Source organism: Littorina saxatilis, linkage group LG8 (genome assembly GCF_037325665.1).
Source record: "Littorina saxatilis isolate snail1 linkage group LG8, US_GU_Lsax_2.0, whole genome shotgun sequence".
Lineage (NCBI taxonomy): Eukaryota > Metazoa > Mollusca > Gastropoda > Littorinimorpha > Littorinidae > Littorina > Littorina saxatilis.
The window spans coordinates 26507053-26524105 of record NC_090252.1 but is presented as its reverse complement, the minus strand read 5'-3'; the positions used below and the strand labels follow the sequence as shown (position 1 = coordinate 26524105).

Genomic DNA, 17053 nt, shown 5'->3' with positions numbered 1-17053 from the left:
TGCTTTTTTCGTAAAGGGAGTAACTTTTTCGTACGAAATGTTTACTCCGGAGTAAAAATCTCGTGGGAGTAATTTTCTCGTGTTACACCGGCAACAGCGAGTGTTTTCTCAAGGGGTGTTTTGGGGACGGTTATGAAAACGAACCAAGTAAATTTTCATTTGATTAATATACTTACCCCAATCACATATAGCATTTGACTACGTCTGAGATGCTAGGTACTGAAAACGCTTACCCATCTAACACAATAAGGGGAAGCAAACCCATCACCAAAAAGGCAAACGTAGCCATGGTAACGAGCGGGTATCCCGGGAGTTACCTCCCCTCTAGTGGATACCACGTCACTTCCTACCACAACACGTGGCACTCATACGACTTGAAGAAAACTCAAACCATAAGCGGGGCAGGCGGGCGGGCCTACACTATGTGATTGGGGTAAGTATATTAATCAAATGAAAATTTACTTTAGAAATTTTATATTAAATTACATATTCTTACTCCCAATCACATATAGCAGATAACATCAACAAGGCGGTGGGAAAGAAAAAATCCAACTCCCATTAGAAACCCTGCCAGAAACTGGCCCGCTGCCCAAAAAGGCATGAAGGGCCCGGTGGGAAAGAAAAATTCTAACTCACTCTAACACCCTTACCAGGAACTGGCCCCCTGCCAACAAGCCAGAAAGGGGCCAGAGAAAATCCTGAAAGACAGCCAGGATGTCGCTTAGACCAAACTTGCTAAAGACACCTTCAGAAAGCTGTGCCCAACCCTTCCTCCCCGGACCGTAAAGAAGGCGGCCCAGGGAGGAAGAAGAGCCCTGGATTACATGAACCCGAGCCAAGAGGAGGGGAAGACAATCTGACCCCCCCCCCCCCCCTTCTTGTTGGAAGGCTATGCCAAAACCCGACAACAACTGAGAGATATAGGTCAGCTCCAGAGAAGAGTGACCAATCTCCGCGCAAAAAGAAAGAGAAAGACCTGAGTACAAAGTACCGGAGTCCGACCCGATGATAAAAAACTCAAAAAGAGCATAAGCGTTCCGAAAGTTCCAAGAACGTGAAGAAACGCTCACCCCCCCTAAGCACACTGTCTGCTACTCTGTGTTAGAGTACAAACTAACCAAGAAACGATCAAGGTACTCTTAGGAAGTGACACAAGAAAACAACAGGAAAAACCCTGACTGCGATCTTTTGACATCGTCACCCATAAAGCATGCTAAAGAAGGGTGCCGTAAACGGCAGACCTGCTGCTCTCAAAAGAGATGGTAACCAGAAATCCTCTACCCGTTCGTGCCAAAGCAGAAAGGGATAGTACGAGGAAGCAGATACTTGCAACAAGCATAAGCACCCGAAAGTGCGGGAGTCACAGAGGGCAAAAGTCTAGAGTGACCAGTAACCATGAACAAAATGGCCCCCAAGCCATAGAGCTCGCAGTTCAGTCTGCTTGTAGGTAATTGAAACCGAATCAAGAACCCAAAGCCGAAAACATGACTGGTAAGCATACCAGACAAAGCGTGAAGCCGACCAGCCAAAAGACTCCCGAGACAAAGGGGTCTCAGGAAAAAACTGGAAATTATCCAAGATCAAATCAAGAGCCCTCCTGGGTTTGAGCGAAAGGCCCGAAAGAGCCTGTCCACGTCTGAAAGACTGAGGGACAAACACTGCGCCAACGGGCCAACACCCTAATAGACATAGTAGCCTGTGATAGAAGGGTGACTGTAGCAAGAAACCCGACCGAACGGAAGTCGTACTGACTCACCTCAGAAAGAGGATGAAGAAAGCCTAGAAATCCACCGACACAGGCGCCGGAAATGCCATAGCTACCTGCGAAATGCAGGAGACAATCGCACAGGTCAAGACTAAAAGCCATAATGTCCGTAGGACAGCCATAATTCCGAAGTACTCGCCGTACGCAAGTAAACGAAAGAAAATAGGAACATTAGCCAGCTCCCCCCTTCCAGAAGGAGAGGACTGGCCAAAACTGAGAGAGAAGGTAAGCCACAAAGGATGACTCCTCCGACCTACATTGCCAAAGACAACGCCCCCTCAGAAAATCTGAATGTAACCTCCGAGGCCAACTCAAGAACAGCTTAAGTTAGGACGAAACACCAGAACAAATCTGATCGCCGAGAAAGACAGAGTCGGACCCAGCGACAGACAATAATGACCACAAAGGTCAATCGTTGTTTTTAAAACCCTGACGTAACTAAGACGCCGGTAAGAGAAACCACCTCTCCGGCAAGCCGGAAGTGCGACAGAAGCAGCAGCCCGTGGCTGAAACAACTGTCAGCCGCCTGAGGGCGGGCACCCGTAACACCGAAGGGCAGAGAAGCGAGGATCAACCACCTGATCTCCGCTCACACTGCTACGGAAAACCCCAAACGATGTCTCTTCTCTGGCCACCGACTGAAATTAGAGTGGCCGAGGGAAAGAAAACGCCGAAGTCACATCCACCAGAGGCAGAAACAGTACACGGAATAACCGGAAAACCGGAAACGCGCGTACCAGAACATCATACCGGCTGATACCCTGACTGACAGCGAGTCAGAAACAGCCAAATGACATCCAAGACAACGGAACTGAATGGACAGAAGCCCCTCCCACCGGAAAGGTGACGAGACAACTACCCCGGCCGAGGAGCTAGAACGCCCGAAAGCGGCAGCTGTTCCTTTCTCCCAGAAAACAACCGGAAAGAAGAGGAACAGTATATCCAGCCACAGCCAGAAATGCAACCGACCAAGTCGCAGCATGCGAAAACTAAGGCTGCTGAGACTGAGGCCGGAAGCTGAAAAGCCCGGAAGCCAGTCTCCGGTCAACCCCAGCACAGCCACAGAGTGACCATGTGGTGAGAGACTTAAGATTCCAAAAAGGAGGGTACCGGGAAGTAACGTCCGCCACAGCTGCAAGAATAGCCTTGAGCCTTGACGGAAATCCCGACCATGTCCCTTCGCTGACCACCAACTGAACCTCAGAGTGGACTAAAAAGGACAAAGACCGAAGCCATAAACCCAGCGGTGGGAGGAAGAACAGAATACCCGGAAACCGGAAAACCGTAACCCAGAAAAGGACCTCACTCATCCCTTGACCATGAGGAAAAGGGTAAGTAGACCACCCCTCCGACCGCAGGCCCGGGTAAGAGGCCGTGCAACACCCTCCGGGAGAAGCACCGACTGCCCCTACCGAAGCACAGAGTGCTGAAAGCCGACTGCTATTGTTCCCTCTCTGACGTCCAAACGGAAGTGACAGAAAGAGGAACAGCATATCCGACCGAAGCCGGAAACGCCGCCGCCGAAACCACAGAATGCGGAAACAAAGGCTGCGTAGGCTGAGGCAGGAAGCCATAAAGCCAGGAGGCCAGTCTGCGGCCCATCCTACCACCAACGTCGGGGCGTACAAGTGAAGGAGGGCCTATTGCCAGACACTGTTGCTTTCTCCCTGCCATCCAAAAGGAATTGCCAAGAAGAAGAACAGCAAACCCGGCCGAAGCCGGCTAGCAGCCGACGAACCCGTCACAACGGAAACGAAGACTGCAGAGACTGAGGCCAAAGCCAGAAAGCCCGAAGGCCAGTGTGTGGTCCACCCAACACCGAGCGTCAAAGCGAACCTGTGTAGGTGGACCTATGCTTTCAGTCAAACCCGAAACAACGCAGCCGCCGAGACCGCCACCGCGGAAACGAAGGCTGCATAGACTGAGGCCGGAAGCCATAAAGCCCGGAGGCCAGTCTGCGGACCCTCCGTACACCGCAGCTTCAACATACGTGTGTAGTTGGACCTATGCTTCGGCCGAAAACGGAAAAACGCAGCCGCCGAAACCGCCACAGCAGAAACGAAGACTGCATCGACTGAGGCCGGAAGCCATAAAGCCCGAAGGCCGGTCTGTGATCCCTCCGTACACCGCCGCTACAGCGTACGTGTGTAGGTGGACCTATGTTTCCGGCCGAAACCGGAACCGTTTATCCCGGCCGAAACCGGGAACGGCCGCCGCTGCCAGTCAACAAAGTCCGACCTGCAACGAGCGTTCTTGTCAACTGGCCGCAAACCACCCGAAAACGCAGCCGCCGAAACCGCCGCCGCGGAAACAAAGACTGCAAAGACTGAGGCTGGAAGCCATAATGCCCGGAGGCCAGTCTACGGTCCCTCCATACACAGCAGCTGCAGCGTACGTGTGTAGGTGGACCTATAATTCCGGCCGAAACCGAAAACGCAGCCGCCGGAACCACAACAGCGGAAACGAAGACTGCATAGACTGAGGCCGGAAGCCATAAAGGCCGGAGGCCAGTCTGTGGTCCATAAACTCACCACAAACAGAGCGAGAAGTGAGAGAAGGACCTATACTTCCGGTCGAAACCAGAAAAACGCAGCCGCCGAAACCGCCGATAGCGGAAACGAAGACTGCATAGACTGAGGCCGGAAGCCATAAAGCCCGGAGGCCAGTCTGTGATCCATACCCTCACCACACAAGCTGAGCGGGAAGTTAGAGAAGGACCTGTGCTTCCGGCCGAAGCCGGAAATGCAGCGACCGTAAACGGAAGCTGCTGCCGAAACCGGAGCAGGCTGTGGCCGGGGCCGTAAGGCCCTGAGGCCAGCCTGTAATCCATACCCTCACAACCGGCTGGGCGGGAAGTGAGGGCAGGAACTGTGCTTCCGGCCGAAGCCGGAAATGCGGCGACCGTAAACGGAAGCTGCTGCTGAGAGTCAAAGTCCCGGACACACTGGCGGGGACGGACATCAGCATAAAGCATAGACTGGCTACCAACGTTCCAAGCCGAAACGGGAGGAACGTTTCACCAGGAGAATGCAGAGAGTGACTCTGCCCAATTGACCTGTCTCCCGGCAGGGAGTGTCCCGACGCCTCACGAGGGCTGTAGGACCAGGTCAACTTACTTGAATGGCCTGCGAAGAAGGCGGAAACGGCAGAGGCAGGAAGCTGCACTCCAGAACCGGAAGCCACAGCCAGCAAAGCAAGGGACTGCACAACCCCAACGGAAGAAGGCAGAGCAGAGCTGACGGAAAACGGCTGCATCTCCCGCTGGCCAACGTATCGGATATCTGAAACAAGAGATATATAGCAAAGAGGACCAAGAGCCCCCTAAACCGGAGCCAACAAAGAAGAAGGCGGCGAAACAACGGCCGAGCTAGACGTACAGCAGTAGTCGAACTCGGAGGAGAAAAAGTCACCGATAAAACAGTGTTGAGGGCTTCGTAAGAAGCCCCAACACCCAGCTAAGCAGAGGACGACTTGGGCTTGTTACATTACCCCTAACGTCGGCCTTAACCCCTTTCGCTCGTCTGAGTCAGCCATGCTGACTAACCAAAACGAACAAGACAAAAATTTACTGAAAAACTTACGTTCAAAACGGACAGAAAACTCAGTAAACAAACAAAACAAAGAACGTGCAACGAACACAACTACCGAGCTTGCAACTACATGAGAAGACAAGCCCGGTACATGCCAAAACAATAAACATCAGCAAAGCTAACGAAAATACAAATGGCGGCACGCAACAGCTACTGATAACACAAGTCCAACGAAAGAACTATCAGTAACAACACAGCAAGGACGTTTGCAAACAACAAACCAAAACAAGAACGGCTCACCAACTGGAGCCCGCACAGGAGAAAGACAGGTAAAACGTGGCCGGCAGGTGAGAAGTCTCACCAAGATAGCCACTGTCAGCGAAAAATTCAGGACACCCTCTCTCTAGGACGCTGAAAGATCGTATGAGTGCCACGTGTTGTGGTAGGAAGTGACGTGGTATCCACTAGAGGGGAGGTAACTCCCAGGATACCCGCTCGTTACCATGGCTACGTTTGCCTTTTTGGTGATGGGTTTGCTTCCCCTTATTGTGTTAGATGGGTAAGCGTTTTCAGTACCTAGCATCTCAGACGTAGTCAAATGCTATATGTGATTGGGAGTAAGAATATGTCATTTAATCAAGTTTTATGGCCGATCTTAGTTCACAGCCAGTCTTCACGATAGAGTGTTCAATTTCACTGTTTGCTACTGAAATGGGAATATCTGATACCCACAGTTTTGTTGACGGCTCTTCGGTTCCAGAATCATCACGCAGAATGAAGGGGTTAGTGTGAGACACTTGCAAGGTACAGTTGCGAACATTCATACCTTTGATGAGCAACTCATTTCTGGCTGCTTGCGTAGTCGGGTATATCCGCCATAAGCCACGGATGTCCTGAGCACCTGTAATGGAGCCCCGACCAGCGGTCCTCTCTGCTGCCACACACAATTCCAAACCTGTTCCCACGTCCTCCTCACTGCTAAATACATCTCTTTTTCTTAGAAAAACTGGCAGTACCGCTTCCATTTTCCGTAACGGGAGAGCGCACAAAAACGAAAACACCAGTCTCTGATTCAGCGTGTTGCGGAGCGAGCAAAAAACCGTGACCTCTCGCAGCGGCTGTCGCTAGCCGAATCCCCGTTCACCCTTCTGCCACAAGCAACTATGACTACGGTCTTTGTCCGTCTGTCGCCGCGTCCGACTCAGTCTTTCGTCGGTGAGCAGACGCGTTCTGGTTTTTCGTCCAAACCTAAGGTGGCACTTGAGTTGGCGGCGGAAGTAACATCCAGATATTTTCCTGAGGGTGCTTCGTCTTCGGCGGCTTCCGCTTCGGTTGCCCCGTCGGCGATGGATGACTTCCGGACTTCGAAGGAGGAAGACTCCTATTTCCGGTTTGGAGAGTCATCCTCTGTGGCTTACCACCTCTCTCAGGTTTTGGCCAAGCCCGCTCCTTCCGGCAGCGGGTTAGCTAATGTTCCGGTTCCTTTGCTGTTGGCTCATAGCCCAGCACCTGAATCTGCAGCCGAAAATTGTGTTCCTCTCACTGACGGTTACTTGTGAAGTTGTGTACCTCGGGGAGTTTGGAACAACGGCTGGCCTACGGGCATCAAGGCTTTCAGCCTGAGCCTGTGCAACAGTCGTCCTGCCCGTCCACGGTGTCGACTAATGCACTCTCGGTTCCTGTGGCTTCGGATTTCGACTCTTCCTCCCTTCACCCTCAGCCTAGGCATGAGGTGAGGCAGGACGACTTCCGTTCGGTCGGGTTTCCTTTTCCGGTTATCCCGATCACCCTTCTGCCTGTCATGAAGTGGATTGTAGTGTGAAATAAAGGATCTTTTCTGAAAACGTGTTCTGCCCTATCTTATTACACTGACTTCAAACTTCACACCAACACACTCCAAACACAGAAATTTGGGAGGATACAGACTTATTATTTTCTCCCCCAAAATATAACACGATTCTCCACCTCAAATACATCAATACGAATCAACTTCTTGAACACACAGTTCACACAACATATAGCATTCACTCAATGCATGTAAATACATGTTATAAAGACAAGATAAGGCGCTGACAGACACTCACGAGTTCATAACACGGCTCACTGCATGTCGTCATTTACACATCACTTGTGTCGCTGAATCCCGTAGATGATGAATTCCCAGAAACTCTCCTTATAGGTGCCAACACACACCTTTCACGTTTCTCCCCGAGAAACATTTCCGCCATTAGCGAAATAAACCGTCGTCGCTACGACCGGTAACGATGGAAACTCCTCCGTTTAGCCATCTCTGCGCCGATGTGGTCTCTTCCCCCACCATCGCTCCGCATTCTCCCGTGTAAGGTCCCTCCCTTGTCCACGCCATGGAAAAACCCTCATGGAACCTCCTAAAGAATTAACCCAAGTCTTAATACACATTCTCTTAAACGATCTCCTCTTCCTAAACTAAAGTCATGTAAACATCTCTCTCGTTCATTCTACATTCACATTCCGTCCACAGACAAAATCCAACTATACTTCATCCATGAATCACTTAATCCATCACTGACACTACTTCTGCGTTCGTGGGCTGAAACTCCCACGTACACTCGTGTTTTTTGCACGAGTGGAATTTTACGTGTATGACCGTTTTTTACCCCGCCATTTAGGCAGCCATACGCCGTTTTCGGAGGAATTTACCAACAAAAACCATAACATAATCACAAGAATTCTCTCAAAACTTCACACTAGAATTTAGTGCACTTTGTATACACTAACCTTTACATTCCAGCTATGTATTCCAACTTCAATAATATACAACATAGTAAATCATTTACCTTAAGAGACCCGTCTCTTGAAAGAGTGTTTGTCCCCGACAAACTTGACACACGCTGACAACCTCACTGGTTGACAATGTTGAGCGTTGTGACGATATTACCCCCAGACCAGCTACAGTTCTCATAAACACAACTCATGTCAAACTATGGTTTTCTCGTGCAACGCACAAAACCCGTGATAACGCCTCTCCAGTCACCTACGCATCGCACATCAATATTTAGGGAGGTTAAAACCACGACGTGGTTTCACCTCACAAATATGCTAATCACATCTTTGTGACACTGCCACAGGCAACTATGACTACCGTCTTTGCCCGTCTGTCTCCGCGTCTGACTTTCAGTCTTTTGTCGGTGAGCAGACGCGTTCTGGTTTTTCGGCCAAATTCAAGAAGGCACTTGAACTGGCTGCGGAAGTAACATCCAGATATTTCCTGGGCCCGTATGCATGAACTAGAAGTAAGAAACACTGGAAGTAGAGGCCTCTTTTCGAAGTGGGAACTCCCGAAGTCAACTTTCTAACTGTTCACAATGCATGAACTGACTTGAACGCCAAAGTAGTGACAGCGAGAGTATTAAAGTCAAGGTCGGGGAAATTGGGGGAATCCCTACTAATACGCATGCGCACGTTTCTATCAACATTTCAGTCAACGAAAATGGCAAGGCACGTGTGCCGCTCAAAAAGAAAGTAGACACAGAGGGGCGTTCTGCGCCTTTTTCAGATGGTGAAATTGCTGTACTCTTGACAGAAGTGTTTTACGAAAGAACGGTTATTCTGTCCAAATTTCAGAACAGTCTAACTGTTAAACATAAAGACGCTGTCTGGTCCAAAATTGCCAAAGAAGTGTCGCTCTCTCTCTCTCTCTCTCTCTCTCTCTCTCTCTCTCTCTCTCTCTCTCTCTCTCTCTCTCTCTCTTACGACACACGCACACACAGACAAACGTACACTCATGCACATACTGACACTATGACACAAGTGACACTGACTGATGGCACACATAAACACACACACACACCACACACCGCACACACACACACACGCGCGCGCTCGCGCGCACACATATACACACACACACGCACCCATACACGCACGCACACAGTCACAAACAAATAACCACACACTCACTCTCTCTCACTTTCTCTCATTCTCTCTCAATCTACACTCATACACACACTGAAACTATGATGACACAAGTGACACGTCACACACACACACACACACCCACACACACATACACACACACACACACACACACACATACTCACCGTAGTGACACACATATACACACGCGCGTACAGTTGAAAGTCAAGACATGATATGATTTTTTCAAAGCATAGGAAGGTTTCTTTTGCAAATGAATAAAATTAACACAGAGGCAAAACCCGGTTTTTGCAGCCGAAAAGATTAATAAAAAATATATACCCAACAAACATTATGCATGCGTATCGCATGCGTATCGCATGCGTGAAAGTGTGCGTATCGCATGCGTGAAACGCATGCGATACGCATACGATTCTGTAACTTTTGTTTCGTGCGATACGCATGCGTTTTTTGCTCGGATATCGAGCGTGACACGCACCTCTAACGCAGGTCTACCGCATGCGTATCGCATGCGTATTCCATTCGTATTCCGGATTGTTTATGCTCTTTATAAAGCAGGTTTTTAGCTGCTCATATTTTCAGGCACTCTGACAACAACACTCACTCAAACCATGCAAGCAGAAACTCAAAAACAAATTGTTTCATCAAAATATTATGTTATTCAACAATTTTCAATTTTTATAAACATTCACAATCTTAGTGAAAATGCGTAATTAAATTTAGATACACTTACTGGGGCGGGGATGTAGCTCAGTCGGTAGCGCGCTGGATTTGTATCCAGTTGGCCGCTCTCAGCGTGAGTTCGTCCCCACGTTCGGCGAGAGATTTATTTTTCAGTCAACTTTGTGTGCAGACTCTCCTCGGTGTCCGAACACCCCCGTGTGTACACGCAAGCACAAGACCAAGTGCGCACGAAAAAGATCCTGTAATCCATGTCAGAGTTCGGTGTGTTATAGAAACACGAAAATTCCGAGGAGAGTCTGCACACAAAGGTAACTCTGAGAAATAAACCTCTCGCCGAACGTGTGGACGAACTCACGCTGACAGCGGCCAACTGGATACAAATCCAGCGCGCTACCGACTGAGCTACATTCCCGCCCCATCAATTAGTGATAATTATCAACACTCAAAATACAATTTGTATTCACAATGCTGCGACTTTTCGGCTATCTCTGAATATATATGCAGCGAAAGGCAATGTGTTTTGTAAGGACTCCCAGTGCCGTGCTGACGTCCTCGGTGATCCATCACCAGGCATAAACAAGTGATGCGCCTTCCCTTCCTTCAAAAGATGAGACTCGATCTGCTTGGCTGCATTTGCTACCTCTCCTCTGCAGCCCAGGTCCAACAGAGTTTCCCTGAAACTGACAACAATTTATCAAATCATTAGTTAGTGTACATAGTCTGAAGCCACCTGAACACACGACAGCCATTTTCCTTCAGTTCTCCACTTATTTATACTATAGGTACATGTTTTTAATTTATTTACACTCATCCTCATGGTACTGAAAAAGTGCCATGAAAGGCAGAAAATAAGAAATAGAAAGTCAAACAGAATGAGGCAGAGCAATGTTAAGATATCAAATAACCAAAGGGAAGTAATCGCTCAATGCATACGACATGTGTAATAGAGTAAGCGAGAGTTGTACGGAACCTTTTCTCCTGGCACCTGAGAGAATAACAAGCATTGAAATGAACAAGCGACTTTCATCCTCAAAAAAGGATGATCACCGCAAGCTCATAATGCTCATCATTCTCCAAGGCACTCCAACTAACACCTACGTACACAGTCATATACAAGAACCAGCTTTTATTCTCGACCGGACTTAGTCCTTAGATCAAGACTGGTTTTAATCAGAACAAATTCAATGTTCATTTCAATGCTTGTTATTCTCTCAGGTGCCAGGAGAAAAGGTTCCGTACAACTCTCGCTTACTCTATTACACATGTCGTATGCATTGAGCGATTACTTCCCTTTGGTTATTTGATAAGAAATAGAAAATAAGGAGCTCAATATTAGCTGATTCTTCAAAGCTTCCTTCACATACAAAGTAACACACACATGAATACAAACACAAAGCCTGTATTACAACATAAGATAAAAATCAGGGACACATAATTCAGAAAACTTCCATAACACAAACATTTAAACCAGGAATGATGACACAAAGTGCTTTCCAAGAGTGTTATTTGTGACTGATCATGCCAAAACATCTTGACAGTACAGGCAAATACTGTGAAACTTATCTTACGTCCGGACGGACGGACGACTCGGGTGAGTACATAGACTCACTTTTGCTTCGCATGTGAGTCAAAAATCAGGGACACAGAATTCAAAAAACTTCCATAACACAAACACCAGGAATGATGACACAAAGTGCTTTCCAAGAGTGTTATTTGTGACTGATCATGCCAAAACATTTTGACAGTACAGGCAAATACTGTGAAACTTATCTTACGGGCAGCTAATTGTACAGTGGAACCTTGTATTGAAGAAACTAGCTTTCCAAGTTTTCAGTTCACAATGTATTTATGTCTAAAAACAATTCCATTTAAAGATGGTTGCTCTCATAGGACGTGATCTGCTTTCAGTATATTTTTATTTTTGTGTTAATAGTCAAGATCTTTTGAAAGGTAGGTTCCATTGTACCCACAAACGAAACAAGTGTAAAACACAAACACTCACCAGTAATATTATTTGAGGTTGATTTGTGAAACTCTACAGCAAAGGAACACATGGAACGTAAGTGGCTGCCAGGGCTCTCAGTCTGACTTTCCTTGTTTCAGTGTCTCTCATTTGTGTTGACAGCATCGATTAGCAGCACCTTGATAAGCTACACAAAAGAAAAGAACATTGTCAATAAATAATATCCTTTTACATCAGTTGGTCTTTTTTACAGGTAAGTTCACGGATAAATCTAAAGTGCATTTCAGAGCCGTGTTCATCCCAGACACAGAGGACAATCAGCCAGTTAAACCTGCATGAATTCAAAATATATGTGGGTCAATATGTTATGGCCAGAAAACAATGTTGGTCTCAGAAAACCTCCGAAAACCCCTGAAAACCCCATCTAGACTAACTAAATCTATCTTCAAAGTGAAGTATTGGACATGCCTGTAAAAAGTAAGCCTGACTCGTGCTACATGCACCCTTATATTTGTGTTGAGAGCCGGATTATCGACGAAATCGATGCAACAATTTCAATGCAAGGGAGCTAGGTAACTACTGTTACTCAAAAGCACAAGTACTGATGACGTCATGTGATTAGTGCTTTCGCTCCTTCGTAAATCCTCGCACAAACACGAAAATAAAGCCATGAACTGTGAAAGTTGCAAATATAAGTCATGATTGCAAACATTATGTAACAAAACACGATCTAAGGACAAATGTTCTTATTTCTGATGAGGTTTTCGGGGGTTTTCGGAGAGAAGTAGTACCGCAATTTTGTATCTACAAAAATTCCATGGGGTCAAAACTATGGACATTGAACATACAGGCCTGGAGTCTGCATACCTGACCTATTATGACGGAGGCTGAAAATACTGTCAGACTCAGAGCACAGTTTAGGTTCATAAAACAACAAAAAAAGGCATCCAATATTTGAAATGCCGAAGCTTTTTGTCGAATAACATTCAAGGGCGGATCTGGGGGGGATGCAATGGGTGCAATTGCACCCCCCCCCCCCCCAGCGGGACAAAAAAAAAAAAAAAAAAAAAGAAGAAAAAAAAAAGAAGAAAAATGTATCACCTGAAAATAGCACTTTACACGCTCAGATTGCACCAGATTGCACAATTTTGCAATCACACACACACACACACACACACACACACACACACATACACACACACACACACACACACACACACACACACAGTGACACATACACAGAAACACACACAAAAACATTCATCATCAAAGGAAGCCTTAATCATACCTTTGCAGAACAGAAACAGCCAAGATCAATTCCCAATAGGAAACATGGTCCGAATGGTCAGCCGCTGTGTACTGGAAACATAAGTGGCCACACTGTTACTTATTTTAATGTAACTCAGAATTACTCAGATAATTCCACAACTTACTAACATCACATAAAACACGCACACACACACACAAGCCACATTATGAGTCTGTATGGTTAAAGCATGGAATAGATTATAGAGGCAACAAAAAACCTAAGTACACATATACCTATAATATATATAATATGCTGTTCTTCAGAAGTGTTCAAATTAGAACATAAAGCCCCCAAAACCATCAGATACACACATTTTTACACAAAAAAGTAACAGAAAGCCAGAGTGATCTTTGAAATTTAAACTGCACACACAGCACAAAACACATACACTGTGTACATGAATAATAAAGAGGCAACTGACCTTTTCCAATTCAAGACAGCTGTGAGTGTGATGTTTCCATTGTGGGTGTCTCATCTCTTCTTCTTCTTGGCGTTCGCAGAGGTTACACAATCAGTCCAGCACTGGTGATAAATGTTGTCGTTTTCTCCAACTCCTGTCGACTGCCGTATAGTTTGGTCTGCAAGGGAGTTGGTGACGGCCACACTTCTTTTCGTTCCTCATCTAGTAAGGGACATCGCTGTAAGATGTGTTCCGCTGTTTGGTCCTCTTGACCGCAGGCACAGGTTGGTGATGGCGCCAGCTTGAACTTTCGGTTCATGTGAGCATTGAGCCTGTTGTGGCCAGTACGCAGCCTGATGAGGTTGACTTGCTGCTCTCTGGACATTGTGTGGTAGTCATCTCTGTTTGTCCTTGGCCTCATCAATGCCTTGATGATTGTCTTCTGCTCACTAAAGCTGACACTGTTTTCAGGTTGGTCTTCCACGGCTCCTTCTTTTGCCAGCTCATCTGCCCTTTCATTTCCTGGTATCCCACAGTGTGCTGGTATCCACTGGAGGACAACTCTTCTGGTTTGTCTGACCATCTGTAATGCTTTGGCCAGCTGTGGGAGTTTGTCGTTCTCTAGGGCCTGAAGGACTGAAAGGGCGTCCGAGAGGAAGACAACTTGGTAGCAAGGGTCTGCGGAGTCCTGAACCAAGGAGGCGGCCTGCATGAGAGCTTCTGCTTCTGCTTTATAGTTTGGTGTCTCATCTCAAGGCGTGACATGTTACAACAGGATCCAGCTGGTATGCATCTGTAATAATTCAAATATCCTGCATACATCAGTACGCACTGTGCAACACAAACACATTTTATTTAAAACTCTAAGCATCGCTGTTTAAATTATAATTTGAGTCTTATGAGACAGTAAAACACACACCACTAACTATATGCAGTGGAAAAAACCCACAAAAAATACCATTGAAGCTCGATCAGTAAATGAAATGATTTCTTTTTTGCCTGTGCGCTGAATTCCAAAGAATTTGAACTTGAGTGTAAAGTTAAAAATAACATACTACTAGACCTATACTATTTTTCATTCTTGCTCTACTTCACATCAGTGAGCAAACTACTTTGATCGACCAGTTTGGGTCACAAATAAGCAAACACACATATGGCATTTCCAATACCCGGGAAAATAATATCTACTCGATTCTTAACTCGACTAGAACAGCAAAATACAATGCGCCCCATTCAATGCACATATTAACACTCAACTTAGAAGTTCAACTTTAACTTGTTCAAGGATAAAAAAAAACAAAAAAAAACAAGAAATGTAGGTTGTTGGAAAGCTTGTTATTGACAAAACAATACATTCCACTCTCCAGTCACAGATATTTCGACCCAGCTGTCTTTTCAGTGCACAGATAAACCAATATTAATTCAACAGTAAAAGACTGACCCTTTCATTGTTTCAATTCGCATCACCAAACACTGACAGACTGCATGAGACTGATCGAAGGTCAACTTCACGAAACAATTAGATCTAACTTGGCTGAAAACGGCGCCTCTGCACTTACCAAACCTTGATACGCGGTGCAGTGAACAGAATGCTTCGATACTATGCCTGCAAATACTTTCTTAAATAATGAAAACGTCAAAAATAGTGAAGAAACTTACCTGTCAAGCATTCCTGTCGTCAGCTGATTTTTGTTGACCGTTTCAATATCGGGCTTGCAAAGGAACGAAAACAGAGTTGTTTCCCCTCGTAATAGCAGACGACATTGTCACTGCAATGCTGCTTTTACACTGATTCTGTTACTGAAACGCAGTTTTGACCTTTGTAAGTGTTCTCTCACACTGTATGCTACCTTTTAAATGCAGATCTACAGATTGTGAATTCTAGAGAGTCATCTACAAGCAAAACCAGTCGTGAGATAAGATTTCGAAAAACCGGAAGTGAAGATGTCGGAGCAAAATGTTTCGAAAAGAAATTAGCGCTGATAAAATATAAACATGAGTTTGAGTTTTCTGTGGGATCATCATCGATTTTCTTTCATTTTTCTAACTGAGAATTTGGCTTTTCTTTAATTTAAAAAGATTCAGAGGGACTGTGAGCTAAAAGATTGCACAGGCTAGGGCATCGTCGCCAACAGTAATGACGTCAAATCTTGGACCTAATATGGAGGTCCAAGGTCAAATGCAATAGAACGCGTCACACAATGACGAGAAATATAGCGTCATAAAAAGCATGCGTATCGCATGCGAGACGAGTTACAAAATCGTATGCGTATCGCATGCGTTTTCACGCATGAAAGCATGTCGCATTCACGTATGCGATACGCACTCGACTCGAGTGCATAAATCCGTGTTCGATTTTGTGCATGCGTGACGCGCTCGATTCGAGTGCAGAAATTCGTGCTGAGTGTTTTACGCATGCGATCCGAGGGTGCAATGTTTGCTGGGTAGCTCCCGGCGGAACTTGAACCCGGAGCAAATGAACGAGAGTCCGGAACCGTTACCACTGCACTATGTTACTCGTGTAGAATAGAGGCATGATGAAAAAAGGCATTCTGAGTTATTCAGTCGTGCTGGTTTGAAAGCTCGCCACCTTCGCCGAATGACTCGAGCACGTTTTTTTCGGTCAGTAACTGATCGAACTGTCGCTTTTGAGTCACTCTGTTTTAAGCATTTCACCTAAATTAAACAAGAATGTCACAGTCCGTGTCTATGGTGAGGGCCCCAAAGGGGGGGTATCATCACGATCACGGGAAGGGAAATTTTCGCTTTCACGATCACAGTTACCTTGATTTTTGTTTTCACGATCACGAACACCAGTGGCAAATCACGGTCACGGTAAAAGTTGCATGTACAGAAAGCACGTGTCAAAGTAAACACAACCACACAGTAATTCGCTCCTCTGGATCTATTGTTTATTCAACACAAAGTGACAACTGTTGCACTTTTTTTATAATTATTTTTTGAATTCTCTTTCATACACACATAGAAATACATATCATGATTTGTAATCAGTAACAAGAATGTTGTTTTCATTGGGTTTTCTCTCTCTCTCTCTCTCTCTCTCTCTCTCTCTCTCTCTCTCTCTCTCTCTCTCTCTCTCTCTCTCTACACTCATACACATTCAACCCCCACACCCTCACTCACACACATGAATATATACTTGCACAATTTCACATTTCCAGAGCTAAATCTTGTAAACCCATTTTCTCAAAAACTATTGGGTGGATTGAAATTAAAGTACATGTATGTGTGATGGGTTTTTTATTTTCAACTTTGCCGTACAATTTGAGGTACACCATCGCCTGGTTCCATGGCCTTGAATAAAAAACAGGAATGCTACAGGCCAAAAACGGTTTTACCTGAAAGAAGCGCGCAGTACCAGTAGCGAAGCCACAAGCCTGAGCCTGCGAAGCAGGCGAGCCAAGTAGGGGGGTCCGGGGGCATGCCCCCCCGGAACTTTTTTCAAAAAACGGTTAAAATCTGTGCA

At 46.1% G+C, this 17053-nt stretch overlaps 1 protein-coding gene across 1 annotated transcript; it reads right to left on the bottom strand.

Annotated features, from left to right (window-relative positions):
• Positions 1-9846: 9846 nt before the first annotated feature.
• Positions 9847-15928, bottom strand: LOC138973164 (uncharacterized). The gene is made up of 5 exons (XM_070345845.1): positions 15226-15928; positions 13588-14359; positions 13146-13216; positions 11897-12044; positions 9847-10574 (listed from the first exon to the last, which is right to left on the bottom strand). Exon 2 carries the CDS (start codon positions 14276-14278, stop codon positions 13670-13672), a length of 609 nt encoding a protein of 202 aa, XP_070201946.1. The 5' UTR covers positions 14279-14359; positions 15226-15928; the 3' UTR covers positions 9847-10574; positions 11897-12044; positions 13146-13216; positions 13588-13669.
• Between the last annotated feature and the right edge of the window lie 1125 nt (positions 15929-17053).

Excerpts from the sequence above, each read along its gene's own strand:
- LOC138973164 (XM_070345845.1), bottom strand. The coding sequence starts at position 14,278 with ATGCAGGCCGCCTCCTTGGTTCAGGACTCCGCAGACCCTTGCTACCAA.